General features: G+C 49.3%; 1 protein-coding gene across 3 annotated transcripts in view; it reads left to right on the top strand.

Moving 5' to 3' along the window:
* The window catches only part of neurl4 (neuralized E3 ubiquitin protein ligase 4), a 28,037-nt gene extending 10,913 nt beyond the window's left edge, over nt 1–17,124 (top strand). Inside the window, exons 13-29 of one of the 3 annotated variants that reach the window (XM_069186570.1) lie at nt 502–578; nt 990–1,068; nt 2,878–3,047; nt 4,124–4,252; nt 4,544–4,692; nt 5,190–5,405; nt 6,844–6,942; nt 7,069–7,212; nt 7,342–7,506; nt 7,920–8,078; nt 8,866–9,045; nt 9,769–9,862; nt 10,094–10,201; nt 10,644–10,788; nt 11,237–11,349; nt 11,776–11,932; nt 12,719–17,124. In XM_069186570.1, coding sequence (XP_069042671.1) covers nt 502–578; nt 990–1,068; nt 2,878–3,047; nt 4,124–4,252; nt 4,544–4,692; nt 5,190–5,405; nt 6,844–6,942; nt 7,069–7,212; nt 7,342–7,506; nt 7,920–8,078; nt 8,866–9,045; nt 9,769–9,862; nt 10,094–10,201; nt 10,644–10,788; nt 11,237–11,349; nt 11,776–11,932; nt 12,719–12,923 — 2,389 coding nt within the window. In that variant the 3' untranslated portion in view covers nt 12,924–17,124. Of the gene's footprint in view, nt 1–501; nt 579–989; nt 1,069–2,877; nt 3,054–4,123; nt 4,253–4,543; nt 4,693–5,189; nt 5,406–6,843; nt 6,943–7,068; nt 7,213–7,341; nt 7,507–7,919; nt 8,079–8,865; nt 9,046–9,768; nt 9,863–10,093; nt 10,202–10,643; nt 10,789–11,236; nt 11,350–11,775; nt 11,933–12,718 lie in introns of all 3 variants that reach the window. The other 2 variants (XM_069186569.1, XM_069186571.1) reach the window with 2 other exon arrangements.
* The last annotated feature ends 242 nt before the right edge of the window (nt 17,125–17,366 follow it).

Genomic DNA, 17,366 nt, shown 5'->3' with positions numbered 1-17,366 from the left:
ATGAAGCCCTTTCAGAAGTGGAGATTATTAGGAGGCCATGACTGGTAAAGCCCAGGGAGAAATCTGGCCATGACAGGTTAACATCCCCTACTCTTTCAGAGAAATGCCTTGAAATTTTTTATGACCACGGAGAGTCAGGACCTTGGTTTTCCATCTCTTCCGAAGGACGGCGCCTTTTTCTTACAGTATAGTGTCCCCATCACCATTCTGGGACATTAGCGCCCCATACTGGTCCCACTAACACATCTTCCAGCATCAACCTTAGCTTTCCCAGGAAGTCTCTGTGCTAGGAACATAGAGAGGGTCTCTGGTTCAATACATATCTCCTATCCAGGTACTGGCGAGGCTCACACCTGCTGAGCTCCAGTCGGTTGCCAGTTCTGAGCTGCAAGGTGATACAGCTGCTGGCATTAGGCACGGTGGACTAGCTGTTAATTGCTTTACTCCGGTTGCTCCCTGCAAGTGTGTGTGCATGACGGCACGCTCACGTGTTCCCGACAGGTGTTTGCGAGCTGGAGAGCTGTTCGAAATCGTCATTCAGAAGATGGTAGACCGCTGGTCTGGATCGATAGAGGCCGGTGAGTCAGGGAGGAGACCAGTCCAGACAGGGAACTGGGGAAGGCTGGGGGGGGCGGGGGAGAAGGGGCTTGGTTGAGCGTTTCTCAAACAAATGAAACCAGAAGAGGAAACAAGTTGGTTTCCCTGTATGTCAATGTGAGCAAGGCCAGTAAGTGCAGCGAGTTAAACATGCGCAGAGGGTGTCTCACAGCGGCCATTAAACTCTTGGGGAGACAGTACCTCTACAGTAGCTCTCCATGCAAATCACAGTGAACTTGGTTTGGCCAGTTTTTGATGTGTGCGCAGAAGGATAGGTCATGTAGTCAAAAATAGATATATACACATTTTGCACTGCATGGCTTCCAATCTGATACAGGCGTGTGATGGGACAGGGCTGAGCTATGTCGTGTCTGTGTGTCCAAATCATGCAGGGGTGACCGCAATCCGGCCCGAGGATTTGGAGTTTCCCAACACAATGACTGACATTGACTATGACACTTGGATGCTGAGGTAGGGCCTCAAGATACATGTAAAAGTGGGGGAGGGGGGTGGGGGAGTCTCTGCTTTTTTAGTGAAGAGAGTCTTTGCTCTCTTGCACAATCCAGAGTTCTGGTTGACATAGAGGTGGAGCCTGATTGGTCATTTTAACTTGACTCTGGTCTCTGATTGGTCAAGTGGAGATTGTGCCTGATCTGAAACCGTTCACTGTGCGCTGATAAGTCAACCCAACCCGTCCTTGCACACTGATTGGTCAGTCATTTGGCTGACTGGCTCCTTGTTTCCAAGCCTCCAGATTCAAAGTCTGATTTATATAACTGAGTAGGGTAGCGAGTCATGCTCTCTTTCTCTTTAATTCTGACAGCTTCTTCACTGCCTCTGTGCAGGCTTGTTTGATAACATCTTCTCAGTGCCCCCCAGATTTATTCATGCCCCCCAATGAAATAGGAAAAACGCATCAGACCACAGAAGGAATTTGATAATGTCTCATTTAAAAAATAGTTATGATTATACTATTATGTAGAGCAATGTCATATTTTTTCATAAATAAATTCTAGAAAACGAGTCATGTTCACTAAGTATCCCTTTCAATAAAACTCCACAAAAAAAGTCAACAATAACATCATACTCTGTGGAAGTGCACTGCAGGCCTATTGATCTATATAGAGGCCTCCTAAGGTTTCCTGTTTCTCTGGGATATAAATGGAGGTACTTGAGGAAAACAAATAGTAGTAGCTGCGTCATCTAGGTTAAGGTCAGAGAGCTCTTTGCAGACAGCAGGCAAATCACCATTGACCATCGCTGATAAGGTAGGGGATGGGTATAAAAGAATCAACAAGAAACTACATGTGCCTCTTTCCACTGTAGTGTCCATTATTAATACTTAAGGCTGCTGGGGCAATGGCAGTCTTGCCAGGAAGAGATCTCCAGTGAAGAATTGCAGAGCCCTAAGTCTGAACTCTAAATCCTAAAGCAACAGTTGGTGAATTTCCAATTTCAAGATAGAAATTCAAAAGTCACCTGCATGAATGTTGGGCTCATAGCTAGGTAGCAAGGAAAAAATGTCTTCAGATGGTAAATGACAAAAAGAGGTGACGAAAATGTGTCGGATATCATTTGAGTAACGGCAAAGACTGTGCATCAGTGTTATGTTGGGCTCTTTTCTGTTAAGAACACATTGGTGCCCGCTGTGAAATACTGTGGGAGTCGATTTCGTGTTGCATCTTGTCAAGTGGGAAGTCATGAACTCCAGCATGTGTGTTTTTGTTTTGCCAAGAAGCTGAAGCTCGAATGAAATGGACATTCCAGCATGACTGTGATCAAAGCATCCAAATCAACAAAGCAATGGTGAACTGCACGCAGGCTATTTCCTCTCTTGGCCAACTCAATCTCCAGATTTCAGTCCAATAAAGCATTTGTGATTCTAAATCATGGTAATGGTTCACTAACGGAAACCATAGGACCTGGGGGAATTTTCTTCTCTGTTTCTCAGCCTCAAAATATACTGCTGGGGGTAATCCAGTGAGTCTAATCCCTGCCAGGGGAGCCTTTACAAAATATTAACTACAGGCGGTTGAATAAATGTGACCTTCTTTTTTTCTGTATATCAATAATGACAAATTTGATCTTGCCCTGTGATGTTATTTAGATTCCAAAATAACATTTTTAGAATTTTTCTGAAGCATAAAACATCATCCAATCTGCAAATCTGTTTTATTGTTCCTGTTTCATCAGGGGTATGAATACATTTAGAGTGCACTGTATATCTCTTCTCTTTCTCTAACACCCAACGATCCCCCCCCGCTCTCTTCTGCCCCCTAGTGGTACAGCCATCATGCAGGACGGCAACACCATGCGCAACAACTACGGCTGTGACCTGGACTCGCTGACCACGGGCTCTCGGATCGGCATGATGCGCTCGGCCAGCGGCGACTTGCACTACTATATCAACGGCGTGGACCAGGGTGTGGCCTGCACGGGGCTGCCACCAGGTAAAGGTGAATGGAACCAGTTTACTCAACTATTCCGCGCTGGTGCTGGCACTGACTCTGTGAACATTATCCGCAGGCCTTCTCCCGGGCATGAGAGCAGGAGGCCCGTGGTCCTCCGGCATGGCCACCTAACCAAGCCCTGCAGGGAGAAGGAGTAGCTCCGATGAGCTTTTTGCCTCTTACCTCTGTGATGCCAATTTAGTGAGGCGGGAGAAAGGTGTACCCTTCTGTCCTTGAGCCTGGCATCCTGTGCTGCGGACACCACCAAATTTCCATTAATCGGCACAAGGAGAGTTTCCAGTGGCCAGAATATTAGGAATCCACCCCTTCCTCCATGTCTGCGGTTTTGTGTACTCACAGTGTCGGGCCCAAGCCTGAGCATTGCTCTCAGTGGCGTGACGCTCCTCAGACCTGCTCTGGAGCTCGATTGATAATTTACGCCTTCGTTTCCACCGCATCTCTCCCGAATCACGGATTCCTGAAGTTTACTGCCTTCAATAACTGTAAACGTACGTGCTAGATGATTATTTTTGTTGTTTCAGTGTGTAACCGAAAACTGTGCAGTACTCTATTTCCTGTAATGTTCTTTTGATATTTGTTTTGCACAGTGTAAGTATAGCCATGGGGTTTATATATGGTATATAACCCATTATACTCATTTTTTATTATCCACGGACAGTTCAGGAACTTACACCCAGTCCTCCTTCAGTGGGGACAGACATGTTGCTTGGGTTCAAGCAAGGGTGTGAAATATTAGCAGCCCCAATCCCATGATCTTCTATCTGATTGCCTTCAGCTAGGGGTAATTAGTGAGTTTGAGCCTGAACTATTAGATCTGGGGGATTGTTCTGGCCAGTGAGGGTTTACTATGGTAAATTCATTTGATTGGGCGTTCTTAATGTTTTAGTCAGGGTGTATATTTGTTTTTTATGCTTTTTTCTTTGCATTTCTCTGAAAGCACTTGCAGGAGAAGCAGTATGATCTTCAAGTAGATGTCCCACCCCACCCATTACCCACATACTTACAGTGAACCCAGTAAACCCCTCTTCATCTCTGCCTCTGTCTTCCTCTTCTAGACGTGTACGCGGTGATTGACCTCTACGGCCAGTGTGTCCAGGTGTCCATCACCAGCTCCTCGGGGCCCCTGGATAACAGCATGTCCACCAGCAACATCACCGAGAAGAGCTTTCTCATCTACTCGCCAGGTACTCTGGTGCTGTCTGGGAGGACAGCTGGGCAGGAAACTGCTGGTTTCATTTCTGGGTCACAGCGTTGTAGTGGACTGAAGTGGTGTTTGAGCCTGTGTGCTGTAGCCGACAGATTGCTTCATTTATAATCCACATGGCGTCTTCTGGGTCTGGTCTTGGTCTTGCTGGGGTTTAATTTGGGTGGAGTGGTCTTGTATAAATAGACTGGGAGCTAAGCAGAAGCCCTCAGAGATACGGAACCACAGGGCTGCGTGTTGACCCCCCCCTCCCCCTCTGTCTGCCTGCCAGTGGTGCCCGGCGTTGCCCACCGCCTCCACAGTAAACACGGGAAGAACGTGGTGCTGCAGAACGAGGGCTGCCAGGCGGTGCGTGTGGGCGGGTACTCCCATGGCATCGTCTTCAGTGCCAAGGAGCTCAAGACCGACGAGCTGTTTGAGGTGAGGCCCTGCTCTGCTCTCCCACACAGACATTCCTGTCTGACAATTCTGTTCTTCAAGTCTGTGTTCCTTTCTCTGCCTTCCCTAACCCTATTCCATCTTTCTTTTTCTCTATGGCCCCCCCATCTCCTGTGTTCCCTGTCTTTTAGATAAGATAAGATCACTTTATTGGCCATTTTTATTTATTGTGTCCATGAGACACACAGGCAGGGAGAGAGGAGCTTGGGTTCAGAGCGCAGGGTCAGCCATTTATACGGCGCCCCTGGAGCAGCTGGGGTTAAGGGCCCTGCTCAGGGGCCCAACGGAGTAGGATTCCTCTGCCGGCTGTGGGATACGAATCGGAAACCTTCCAGCCACAGGCGCAGATCCTTAGCCACTGCTCTGCCCACCCTTTCGTACTCTCCCTGTCTCTTTCCTGAATTTCAGCCCCCCCCCCCCCCCCCCACTTCCTCTCAGACGGTTTGGCACTCATCTCCCTTCTGTGCCCCCTTGCACAGGTGAAGATCGATGAGGTGGACCCGCAGTGGTCCGGCTCTCTGCACATCGGGCTGACCACGCTGCAGCCGGCGGACCTGCCCTGCCCCTTCACCGGCCTGTCGCCTTCCCTGCTGGAGCTGCGGTCCAAGGTCACCTGGCTGGTCACGGGGTCGGAGGTCAGGCGCAACGGCATCCTGCAGAAGCAGAACTATGGCTGCTCTCTGGATCGGCTGGCGGTGAGCAGAGTGTGCCGGCATGGGTGTGTGTGGATTCTGTATGGGTGTGCACAGTAGTGTGGCACTTGAGCGTCCTTTATTTTTTGTCAGATTAGATGGGCTCCCTTTGATTTTTTTTAATATGTACCCACCTGATCTGGAATTGCCAAGTCCGTCTTTACGTCTTGGAATGTGATCCTTGTACTGTAGCTGCTGTTTCCTGCCTTTGACCCCACCACCCCATTCAGCCTTTTGGGTTTTGGACAGCGTCAGTAGGTCCGAGATGTCCCTTGCTGATGTCACCATGAGCCTGCAGGTGGCGCTGTGATTACCCCTGTGATCTGGAACATGAGCAAACCCAGGCAGACTAGTCCCACTAGTCCCAGTGGTGGGTTCTCAGATAATTGTGGGACGCTACCTGGGAACGCCCAATAGCAGTCTGCCAGTAACAGTACCCGGTCTCGAACCTGTGACGTCTTAGTAGAGTAGTAGAGGAGTTTATTTGCCATATGTTACATGTACAATGGCATTCTTACTTGTATTGTTCTCTCAGGACATGAACAGTATAGCAGACCACACCACACAATTTAGACAGTACATGACAAAACTAAATAATAGTGACAGTACCTACAGACAATAAATATAACAGGGGAATGAAGACAAACAGATAAATACGTGGTAGATAGTCAAAGTGCAGAGAGCAAAGCTACGTTCAATTCTGTACCATTGCAGTTAGCTGTTAAGGATGCAAAATGCTGTAGGGTAGAAACTGTTCTGAAGCCCAGTAGTTTGTGCTTTAATAGTGCAGTACCAGAGATCCAACAACACGGTTTGGGTGTTAGAAAGGGACCACAGTGAGGGCGGAGAACAGTTTGTGGTCGTGATGGGTGGGATTCTGAGTAATGGGTCGATCAGGCTTAATTGCGACAGTGGTTGGTGTGACTTTCCTCGGATGATGGTAAATCACATCCTATAATCCTCTGTGCTGTGGCCACAACTCTTTGTACAGCATCATTTTCACATTAGTACTGCCCTACCATACCATTAGCATTGCCACTAGTGAGAACACTTTCTACGGTGCTGTGGAATGAGCAGCTAGTCATGAACATTTACCACATTTCTTTGAGCACAAAGGAAAAAAGCGCAGGCGCTGTCGTGCCCTTTTCAGACTGGCTACAGTGTCGCGAGACCGAGCCAAGTGGCCGGAGGTCTGCAGTCCGAGGAATCGGAAGCAGTCTTGACCGTATGGCCTGTCTTGCGCTCCGAGTGAGCGTGAACCCCACGCAATCTGAAAACCCTGTGTGCGACTGAACAGCATGCAACACCAGTTCACGGTGTGCAATCAGAGGGCTTTAGACGCACAAGGGAGGAAGCCGCAGGGCGGAAATGAGTTTTGGTTTCAGGCGGGACGGGGTCCTAGGGCTCCTTGACTGAGTGTCTGTCCGTCTGTCCCCCCCAGGTGGGAAATCGCGTGGGGGTGAAGCGCTGCAGCGACGACACCATGCACATCCTGATCGACGGCGAGGACATGGGCCCTGCCGCCACGGCCGTGGCCAAGGTACCATCGCCCGGCCCCACGTGTCCTCACAGCGTCCTCACAGCGTCCTCACAGCGTCCTCACGCGCACACACACGCGCACAGGCCGCCTGCTCCTGCTCACGAGGGTCTGTCTCTGTCGCTGCAGAATGTGTATGCCGTGCTGGACCTGTACGGCCGGGTGACGGCCGTGTCCATCGTCAGCTCCACCGTGCTGGAGGAGACGGAGAGCACCAAGGCCCCTTCGCTGTCCTCGGACAGCGGCAGCGAGGGGGAGGAGGACACCGCGCCGGTGAGGGAGAGGCGAAGGACGGGGGCGGGGTGGGGGGAGGGCGAGAGGTGGGAGAGAGTGGTGGGGTGACCCCGTTTGCCTTTCACATGTTATGTTGAAGTTGGTGGTCTCCCTCTCCCTCTCTCTCAGTGTGAGAACGAAGCCTCACTGGTGCCCACGCCCATGGAGTTCCTAGAGAACCATGGGAAGAACATCCAGTTGTCCAATCAGAACCTGACAGCTGCCCGTGTGTCCAGCTATAACCAGGGCCTGCTGGTCACTGCCCAGCCCCTGCCCCGACAGCAGCTCTTCCAGGTCAGTGTTTCCGTTCCTACCTTTAACGTTAACTGTAATTCTTTCACCGCTTAGTACAATTAATTAAGGCCTCTAAAACTGATTAAGCCTGCCCCCATTACTGAAGCTATAATGGATTCCAACAAACCCTCTGATGTTGATTAATGTTGCTTCTTTTGGCTCATACATTTGCTCTAACACTGATTCCAACTCTAACACTACTTCACAGTGACAGTAATGCCACCTCTGGTTTATTCTTTAAAGCTACCACTGTCACAGACTATAATGCTGCCTCTAACTCATGAACTTTGTGTACAACACAGTACAGTCTCTAGTGGCTCAGACCTCGTCTAAGAATCGCCTGACATGACCTCAGACACTGTCTTTAATGACACTGACTCCCCTCTGGTTAGTGACGCTGTGCGTGTCTCCAGTTCCAGATTGACCGCCTGAATCCCATGTGGACCTCCTCGTTGTCCCTGGGGGTGATCGGACACTGTCCCGACAGGCTCAACTTCCCCGCCACCGCCTGCTGCCTCAAGCGCTCCTCCTGGCTCCTACAGCGGGACTCTGTCTTCCACAACTCCCTCAAGGTACTGCTCCCTCTCTTTTCTCCTCTCCCAGCCTCTTGTCTCGGCTTCTCACAGTCTTTCTCTCCATCTTGTACTTTCTGCTTTCCACACCTCCCTGCAGGTACAACTTCCAATTCAATTGCAATTCAATTCAAGGTGCTTTATTAGCATGACCGATGGGTACACTCAGTGTTGCCAAAGCAAATAAAAATAATAAAATTAACATGGAACAAAACATAAAATCAAAGTAAAATAAAGTAAAATGTATCTGTCTCTTTTAAGACTCTGTGGCCCTGTCTGTCTCTCTCTCTGTCTGCATGTGCTGTTGTGCATCTCTCTCTCAATTCAATTGCAGTTCAATTCAAGGTGCTTTATTAGCATGACCAATGGGTACAATCAGTGTTGCTTCCTCCCTCTGTCGCTCGTTCCCTTTCTCCTGCCCTTCGTTGCTCAGTCTCTTCTTTGCTGTGTGCTGTTTTCTGTGCCCCGGTTGTCTTGAGCTGCGGTACTCTCTTCTCTCCTGAAAAGCTAACTTCTTGCTCTTGGTTACTCTGGTGTTCCTCTGCCCTTCTCCGTTTCACTCTTCCCCACTGGTCACCACTGTTTCTTGGACATTCCTCTCCCAGCAAGCGGCATCATGGCTCGCCTGGCCTGTACTGTCCATCTCCTTGCTGCCCGCAGTGGTCACTCGTTTCTGGGTGTGACAGGCCACTAGCTGCCCCGTCTCTCTCTCCCTCTACCCCAGTTTCAGCAGGTCCCTTGGGTCGCCCTGTCACTCCCTTCTCCCTCTCTCCCTTCCTCCCTGCAGATCTGTGAGAACTACGGCCCTAACCTGGACACCTGTCCCGAAGGAACTGCGCTGGGCCTGCTGGTGGACGCCAGCAACTGCCTGCACCTGTACGTCAACGGGATGGACCAGGGAGCGGCCGCGCAGGACATCCCGAACCCCTGCTTCCCCATCATCGACCTGTACGGCCAGTGCGAGCAGGTAGGGCGCCCTGCTTTTACAGACAGGTGAAGGATGGAGGGGGCTTTGCACGCAACTGCAGCAGACAGACTCGGTTTTTAGCGGCAGTGAGGGATACCAAGGCAGAAGACGGGGAAAACTACCTACGTGGCGACTACAGCTCTCCCTGCCCCTGCCGGGATTCGATCCCGGTCACTCGTGGGCTCCCAGCATGCACAGCGCCACTCCCTGGACTGCAGGTCATTCTTTCACGCCAAGAGGGCAGATCCCCTCTCCGCCTTGCCCACAGCAGTTTTACTCTGTCTAGATGTCAGAGGAGGGGGCGATACCTCTGGTAGTTCTGTGAGGTACGTCTTCTGTAAGCTGCTCCTGGGATTCATTACCCTGGCTCCTTGTTCTGTGGTCTTGGCGAGAACCCCTGAGCTGACCAGGCCTGCATCTTTCAGGAATCCTAATCAAGTCTCCCTGTGTTCTCTTCTGTTAGCCACCTCTAGGTCTAGATAGAGATCTTAAAGATAAACTATTCTTTGGTTTTGTACATGTGCGATCATCTTGGGAAGGGCTCAGTATGAAGAATAGCTTACAAATAAGAGAGCTGCGCTTGGTCTAGATTTGTTATTCGTGCATAAGATCCCGCAGTCCTCTTGCTTCCCGTTTCCTGTCCTGAATATGCTTGACCAACAATGAACTGAGCTGGCCTGGAAGTTGTCGGTCTCAGCGGTCGGGGTTGTGGCTCTCCTGCAGGTTACCATAGTGACGAACGACGTGCCGGCTGTGGGCGGTGAGGGCAGTGACACCCGTTGCCAGGCCGACATGGAGAAGGCAGATATGGTTGATGGTGAGCTTTTAAATTGCTAAATTTAAATTCTCACTTGAATCGATGACGGTTCATGGTCACTTCCTGTTGGAAGTAAGGGCCCCGACGGGGACACACTGGGAGGAGGCTATGTGGCTCCTCCGTCTCTTGCCACCGCTAGTAGCGGATAAGGGAACGAGGTGGCGTTTTGGAGGAGTGGGCAGAGCTGGAAATTGCTGGCTGGTTGACCGGCCTCTTCTCCCCCTCTCCCAGGCATCAAGGAGAACGTGTGCTGGACGCCCCCGCCGGAGGTGAACCCCATGAAGACGTGCGAGTACCAGGCGCTGTGCTCGCGCTTCAAGGACCTGCTGACCCTGCCAGGTGCGTGTTCCACCAGGGGCGCCACACCAACGCCCCCTTGACCGACGCTCAGTTTCTTCTCTTAATACGTCTTTTGGTGTTGGACTATTTTCATTTGTTGTTGTTTTTGACCTGTTTTGAAGTTTTGGCTCCCCCTAGAACCGTTGGCATTGGGAATCACAGACAGCAAAACTAGATATTCATTAATACAGAACAATCAGGGGAAGCGAAGTGGGAATTGATATATGTGTTTTTAGCTACTGAAACAATGGTGTTGACGTGGCCTAGAAGGGTACGATTGTGTTACGTCATCCAGAATTGCTTAAAAGTCAGTAACTCCAAAAGTTACTGAACTGTAAAAAAACGATGCTGCTCAGAAGTTGCGGAGTCTAGCAGAGGTCTTTGACTCTTCAGACTCTTTTTATAAAAAGATCCATTCACTCCCTTCCCATTTCTTGCTCAGATGGGTATTTCAACGAGGACGCCAAGGTCAACCTCTGCTACTGCGAGTCCTGCCACAAGCTGCGGGGTGACGAGGCGTACTACAAGCGTGGGGAGCCCCCCAAGGACTACGCCCTGCCTTTCGGCTGGTGTCGCTTTGCCCTGAGGTCAGCACCCCCCCCCCCTCTCTCCCGCCTGGGGAGCTGGACCTAAGCGCACGGTTTGAGCCAATCAGGAGCGACCTTGTGATCGCAGGACTGGAATCAGGCTCCCGCTGCGCAGCGAGCTGATCCGTTTCCAGGTTTTACCATCTTCAGGGCTTTGACACGGATTGTGATAGTCCGGCAGAAAACTGAAATTCTTAGATTTAACACAAAACCTAATATATTCATCTGCACACCTTTGCTCAAGCTAACAAAGTGGTATTTGGAAAACACGAACGAAATATCCGTACCGTTGCAGCATTAACTCAGCCCACGGATGTCTTTTTATTGCCCCTGTGTTGAGGGACGCCAGACAAGGACCCCCTTTCTTTGCATGCGTCTGCTTGTTCACAGCTCTGACCTGCTGTTGGATGTTTGTCTCTCTTTTTCTCTCTCTCTCTCTCTGGTACAGGATCAACCCTCGCTGTGAGGTGGCCAACGTCTTTAAGAAGTGGCACATCGCCTACCATGGCACTACAGTGGGGTCTCTCCGGCGGACCCTTGACCACAGCCAGCTCGTCTCAGGTGTGCACAGTGTGCGGCTCGCGGATTTGTTTTAGTCTGGTCACTAGCCAACTGTGACCAGGATTCCCCAAGTGCTAGTGCACAGTGGGCCTGGTGCCTCCTGGGATAGGCCAGGGTTTTGGGTGGCGCACAGTGGGGCGGTGGGATAGGATGGGCTTTCCTCTTCATGTTCCTGAGGGCCAGAAGACCCCTGGAACCATGTGAGCAGCAGCTGATTCCACATACAATGGGTATAAAATTGCAGATAGCTCCCAATTCAAAATTCTTGAGGTTAAGCCAGTGCAAGTAGGTCCTGGCAATGGAACCATGGATACGATTCCTCAGTGGCTGGGGCTGTTATTGGTTTGATTTGGGATCACTGGGATTTTAGAGTCACTCAGGGTACCGTTTCCTCAACGTTCTAAATGAATCTCTCGTGAACTGCAGGCTCCGCGTCCATCTTCTCCGTGACGCAGACAAAGACGGAAGCACAGAATGGATACAGTGACCCCGAGAACAGTGCTCCTGAGAGGGAGGCCCCCAGAGTGCAGCTGTCTCCCACAATGCGCTACTCTGGCCTGGAAACGTTTGCCCCTAAAGTGCAGTAAGTGTCCCCAAGTTTGGATTTGCTTTTGATTGGAAGTGCAGTACCAATATTTGTGGCGACTGCACTCTCTTCCAGTATGATCCAGATTCTGTGTCTCACTCTCTGTGTGATTGGCAGTATGATACAGATGCTCACTCTCCGTGTGATGGGCAGTATGATACAGGTATGCCATCTCTCACTCTCTGTGTGATGGCCAGTGTGATACAGATGCTCTCGGGTACTTCATACCCTGACGAAGTACAGGCTCAGTGACCACAGCCTGGCCATAGAAACTGGGCGACACAGGCAGACCTGGCTGCCCAGAGAGGACAGGCTGTGCTCCCACTGCCAGCGGGGAGAAATAAAGACAGAGGTGCACTTCCTACTGCACTGAGACAGATACTCTGGGATTAGAGAAACATTCTTCCCTAAACTCAGAAATCTAGTACCAGAGTTCCCACACCTGCCAGAATCACAACGGGTCCCAATCCTACTGGGAGAGGGAGAGGGGAACTCAGTTGAACTGGCAGCCCAGTATGTGATCTCCAGTCACAGCCTGAGGAACAGTGAGCCTGTCTCTCAGGCTCAATACGTTTACAGTATATGTAAATATTTTATGACATTTCTCTGTTGTAAATGTCTGTAATAGGTCTGTAGATTTTATTTTACTTTTATTTTGTGTTTTGTTCCATGTTAATTTTCTTAGTTTTATCTGCTTTGGCAACACTGATTGTACCCATCGGTCATGCTAATAAAGCACCTTGAATTGAATTGGGAAAAAAACATTGCTCTCTCTCTCGGCAGATTCCGAGATCCACGCTCCCATCGCTTTCATCAGGCCCAGGTGGCTCTCCAGGTGTGCGTGCGGCCGGGCTCCTACAAGGTTGGGCCCCAGAGCCTGGGTCTCAGTGAGCCGCTGGATCCCCGCTTCAGCAACAGTGAGATCGAGTGGATCACCAAGGAGAAAGGAGGAACCCTGCTCTACGGACTGCTCATCCGGGTGGAGTGAGCAGTAGTGTTGTGGGATGATGACCCAGGAATGCGGATATTCCGGGGTTCTCCTCATCTCTCGGAGTGGCGGCGATGTTCGTCGGGGGCATTTTATGCGACGGCCGATTTTGTATAGACTATTTTTTGGGGGTGGGTGGGCAGGAGGGGCAAGGGGGGGGGGAGGGGTTCCGTCAAGAGAGACACTGCCTGCACTCTATATTTTGAAGAAGCAGGCGATTTTTAGACTCGCCATCAATCGCATTCTCTTACTCACTCTCCCTCACGTTCTCATACGCATAGGATTTAGGATTTCCTCCACAGGCTGCCATTCAGTCATTCTTCCATCGGGCTCTCCCTCTGTCTCGTTCCCTCTCTTTATGTCCGTTTCCTGTCACTTCCTGTTCCCAGGAGACTCGGTCGCAGGTCTTTGGCAGAGTACGTGCCAGTTTTGTCTCCGCCTGTAAACCGGACGGACACAAGCATCTCCACACACACACCGGTTGCACACCTGCTCGCTCTTGCAACAGAATTACACTCTGGAATCTTTTTAAAATTGGGGGGGGGGGAGACTACTTTTGAAAACAAATTGACAGAAACTCTCAAGCGAAATCAGGAAGATGGACGTGCCTGTAAAGGACTCGGGGGGAGAGAGCAGGAGGGGTTCTGTGGAGGACAAGGGAGGATCCTGTTGTGTCTCCTCCCCTATAAGCTAAACCTCCCTGCCTCTCCACTTTCTCCTCACTCAACGTTTCTGGACTTCTTTTTAATTGGTTTTTATTTCTTTGAAGTTCGTTCTTGATTGCCAACCCCTGCTTCCTCCACTTGAACTTGCACACCACGCATCTCTTTCTGCATCCCGGGACTCAGTTCAGCGCCAGCAGCTCATCGGTCGCTGACCTTCCTCCTTCTCAGCCTGCACATTCAGCGGACCCGCCTGCCTTTCAGCTAGGTCCTTAGCCCGCTCCGGCGATTTCTCGGCTGCGCCCCCCCCCGCTAAGGAAGGCGTTAGCACTGTGTTAAGACCTGCCGCCCCCTGCTTCTAGCTCTGGGGGATCGATAAAAGTGACGCTGGGCAGAAGGGCAGAAGCCATCATTCAATCAGCTCCCCTCTCAGGAAGCAGGAAGGTTTGATCCCTGATCCAAAGCGGAAAAGGAGGAGGGTTGCCGATTTGCTTAGAGAAGTGGGCAGTGATGGGAAGGGTATCGCCAAGACCACAGAACAAGGGTCTCATCAGGAGTCTCGTTTACCTTGCCTGCACTACGGCTGCGGTACTTTTTTTTTAACAGCCTCCAGCGACAGTGCGACAACTGACTCATAACAGCACATCCCCATTCCTGCCTTTCGGGATCCGATCTGCAAATCCGCCTTGCAGTCTTTCTCCAGTGAGGCCGAGACCGCAGGTGGTGTAGAGCGACTGAAAAGCATTGACCTTTATATTGCAGAGCTGCGCTCCTGTACGAGACAAAGATCTGCTTTTCTCACCTGTGGGGCAGGATCTTTGGTTTTGTGTTTTGGGGGGGAGTATTGGCAGAGTCAGCTGCTTCTCAGGACCTCGGGTCCAAACCTCAAGAGATCCCGTGAAGGTGGCTGTGAAGATTCGGCAGTGCGTGTGGCACCCAAACTATAAAGCATACGTGAATGAAATTGCGTAAGCACGCGTGTAAGGTCAGCTGGGCCGTGTTCCTTGTTCCAGCGTTCAACATTTATATCACTTTGTTCTCGAATAATTATAACATCGGGATTTTGCTCTCGAGCAGAAGCCTTGTTCACACTTCCGATTCCCCTGAGAGCTTGGGAGTAAAACCGAACGCTTTCTCTAAAACTGTAAGAATAGTATTCACCCTGATGTTGTGTATGAGCACATACTTAGTATTGGCACAATAACCAGTTTTAATTTACAAAGTCATTCTTAAAAACATCACGCTGTTAAAATGTCCAACTCTGGTCCAGGAGGGCTGTAATGTCTGCGAGTTTTCATTCTAGCTCAACTCTTAATGAGTTAATTGAGCTCATTATTGCTTAATTGGACCAGCTTATTAGCACTTCCCCACTCTTACAGTGTTGCTGGTCCTTAAACTGACCCGTTAAACCTGTTGAACTGCCAGCCCTCCAGGAGCAGGTCTGGACCGGCTATAAAAGTAATAAATTACAGGTTGTGGTTTCTTCAGAGCTTGTCGGCGTGATGATACAGAAAACGACCCTTCCAAGTTCCAAGAGGAGTGAGTCAGGTGTGCTTTTACGGCTTCGGGTGTGGGAGGGAGCTGGCCGGTGGTTCTGCAGGGCTGGAGTGTGGAATTCACTGCCCTGCTGTTGTGCGCTGAACTGAGCGATTCGGAGCCGTCCCATGCAGGGTGCAGGAGCTCATTGAAACATGCCTGGAAAACCAAATGGACTGTCTCCCTCAAGCAGGGAAGAGTTGAGCATCACGGAGATGAATACCATTCTGTTGAACTGGATACAGTAAAAGACATTCTCTTAAGACCACACATCTATAAAACCAAATGGATTCCCTTCCTGGCCGTGGAAGAGCTGAACATCACTGAAATAAGTCTGTATCCCCTCCACCTGCTATCCTGCTGAACGTTTACTGTTGGGGGTACTTTGAAATTATCTTTTGTATCACGATTTTAATTTTTCCATTCAGCTCGGGTCATGGGCAATGTGGGTTGGCGCTCTTAACTTGGGGGGAAACCAGTGTTTTGAGTTGAAGCTTTCAGACAGAGAACTGGGGAATGCGTGTTTGAGAAAGTTTACATTTTCATTTAATCAGAAAATGCCCAATGTTCCCTTGCCTATTAAATGCTACTGACACCAAGTTGAAGTTTTAACGCAACCTGAAGAAGCTTAAAAAAAACGTGTGAAATATAGTAATGCCTGTATAAGGTATAAGGCTTACTTAAATCTGTCTAGAGGGTTTAATGAAAGTGATATTTTTTCAGTGGCATCTCTTTACTCCTTTATCTCCCAGTTATATTTTTATCTCTCAAGTCAAGTACTGTACCCTCATTTTCCCAGGCTCTTCAACATAGCCCCTAAAGGCTTGTCCTTCATTCTGTACCACAGGTGCCCACAATTAATTCTCCTTTTCCCAGTTACCAGCACACTGTGTATACTGGTCTCTATTGACCCTCCCACTCATTCCTCTGGCTGCTGCTGTGCGGTTGTCCCTCAGAATCTTCACAAGTTACACGCAGTATATCATCTGCAAGAAATGGGACATCTGTTTTGCCGTTGTCAACAAGTCTCTTAAAGTTAATTTAGCGCTCTAACCTTAAAAGAATGTTTTCTTGCAATAGCTTTAGTGTTTAAGGGCAGTGTCTGTCAGTGTAGCTGCAGGACATTTTCACGACCCTAGCCTTATCTGCCCTGTGCCCTGGTCTCCACACCTAGTTCCTCATCCCCTACACATCAGTCCCCTAGGCCAAACAAAAGAGTTGTGCAGGAACTAAGGGGTTGGTAACATCAGGGTTAAGGAGCTCAGTTTGGAGAACCAGTGATCTCAAGGCCTATGGTGCACTGGGGTAATGGAGAATGTTGCAGGAGGCTTCTGGGAAATGGAGTTTTTAATCTCATTTAAGGACATCAGTACAGGTGTTGAAAACCTGTAAAATCTGTCCTATTTCACAGTCCTCTGGGCAAGTTACATGGACTTCATACAGATTTTAAAGCTACAGTAAAACCAATTGCAGCAGTAAAATCATTCTTGCTTTAAAATCAATTTGATTTGTTAACATCTTGCAGCTTTAGAAGAGAAATTGCTCTGAAGTTCAGGCACTTACCTCAAGAATGTGTACATTTCTTTTCTCTACTCAAGAATGTCTGCTGACTAAATTTGGCACTTTTTTTTTTGTTTTATTGTTTGAATCGTCCAATCCCATATTTTCACCTGGATAACAGTCCATGCCAAATGTTGTCTGGGAAATGGCGTCTTTAGTGAAGGGGTTTTTGGGTAATGAAGTTTGTTCCTTGTTCTGCTTCTTAATGGAGGCAGTTGGCCATTGTTATAATTTATTTAAAGAAAGGAAAATTACTTTTTTTAAAGAAAAGACATGCTTACAGTGTCAACCTGAAATGTGAATATATGGGGTCTTTACACCCAGAGCTGCTTTTTTATTTGTTTGATTTACTTTCTTTGTATTTTCTGTTGTACAGACTGTTACATATGAACCATATCTTCCTGATTTGTAAAGAACAAAGAAATTATGCACATTGTATGAAACCACCTGGTGTCTTTGTCAAATTTCTTTTGACGTTCTCATTATGGAGGGGCTGCACAAGGGTACAGTTAATTGATTTTTTGAGAGCACATGAAATAGGGATTAACTGAATAACGCTAATTAGGCACATCGTTTGGGTGAGTCAGTTTCACTCTTGAAGTCTGGTATCCTGCATTACCATAGGGGTACTTCTAAATAGCTGCTGGTCAGTGTTAATTTAACTGTGTGTTAACTTTACTTCTTA

Source organism: Lepisosteus oculatus, chromosome 3 (assembly GCF_040954835.1).
Source record: "Lepisosteus oculatus isolate fLepOcu1 chromosome 3, fLepOcu1.hap2, whole genome shotgun sequence".
Classification (NCBI taxonomy): domain Eukaryota; kingdom Metazoa; phylum Chordata; class Actinopteri; order Semionotiformes; family Lepisosteidae; genus Lepisosteus; species Lepisosteus oculatus.
Note: the sequence above shows the minus strand (reverse complement) of the source record. Positions and strands in the feature narration are given on the sequence as shown.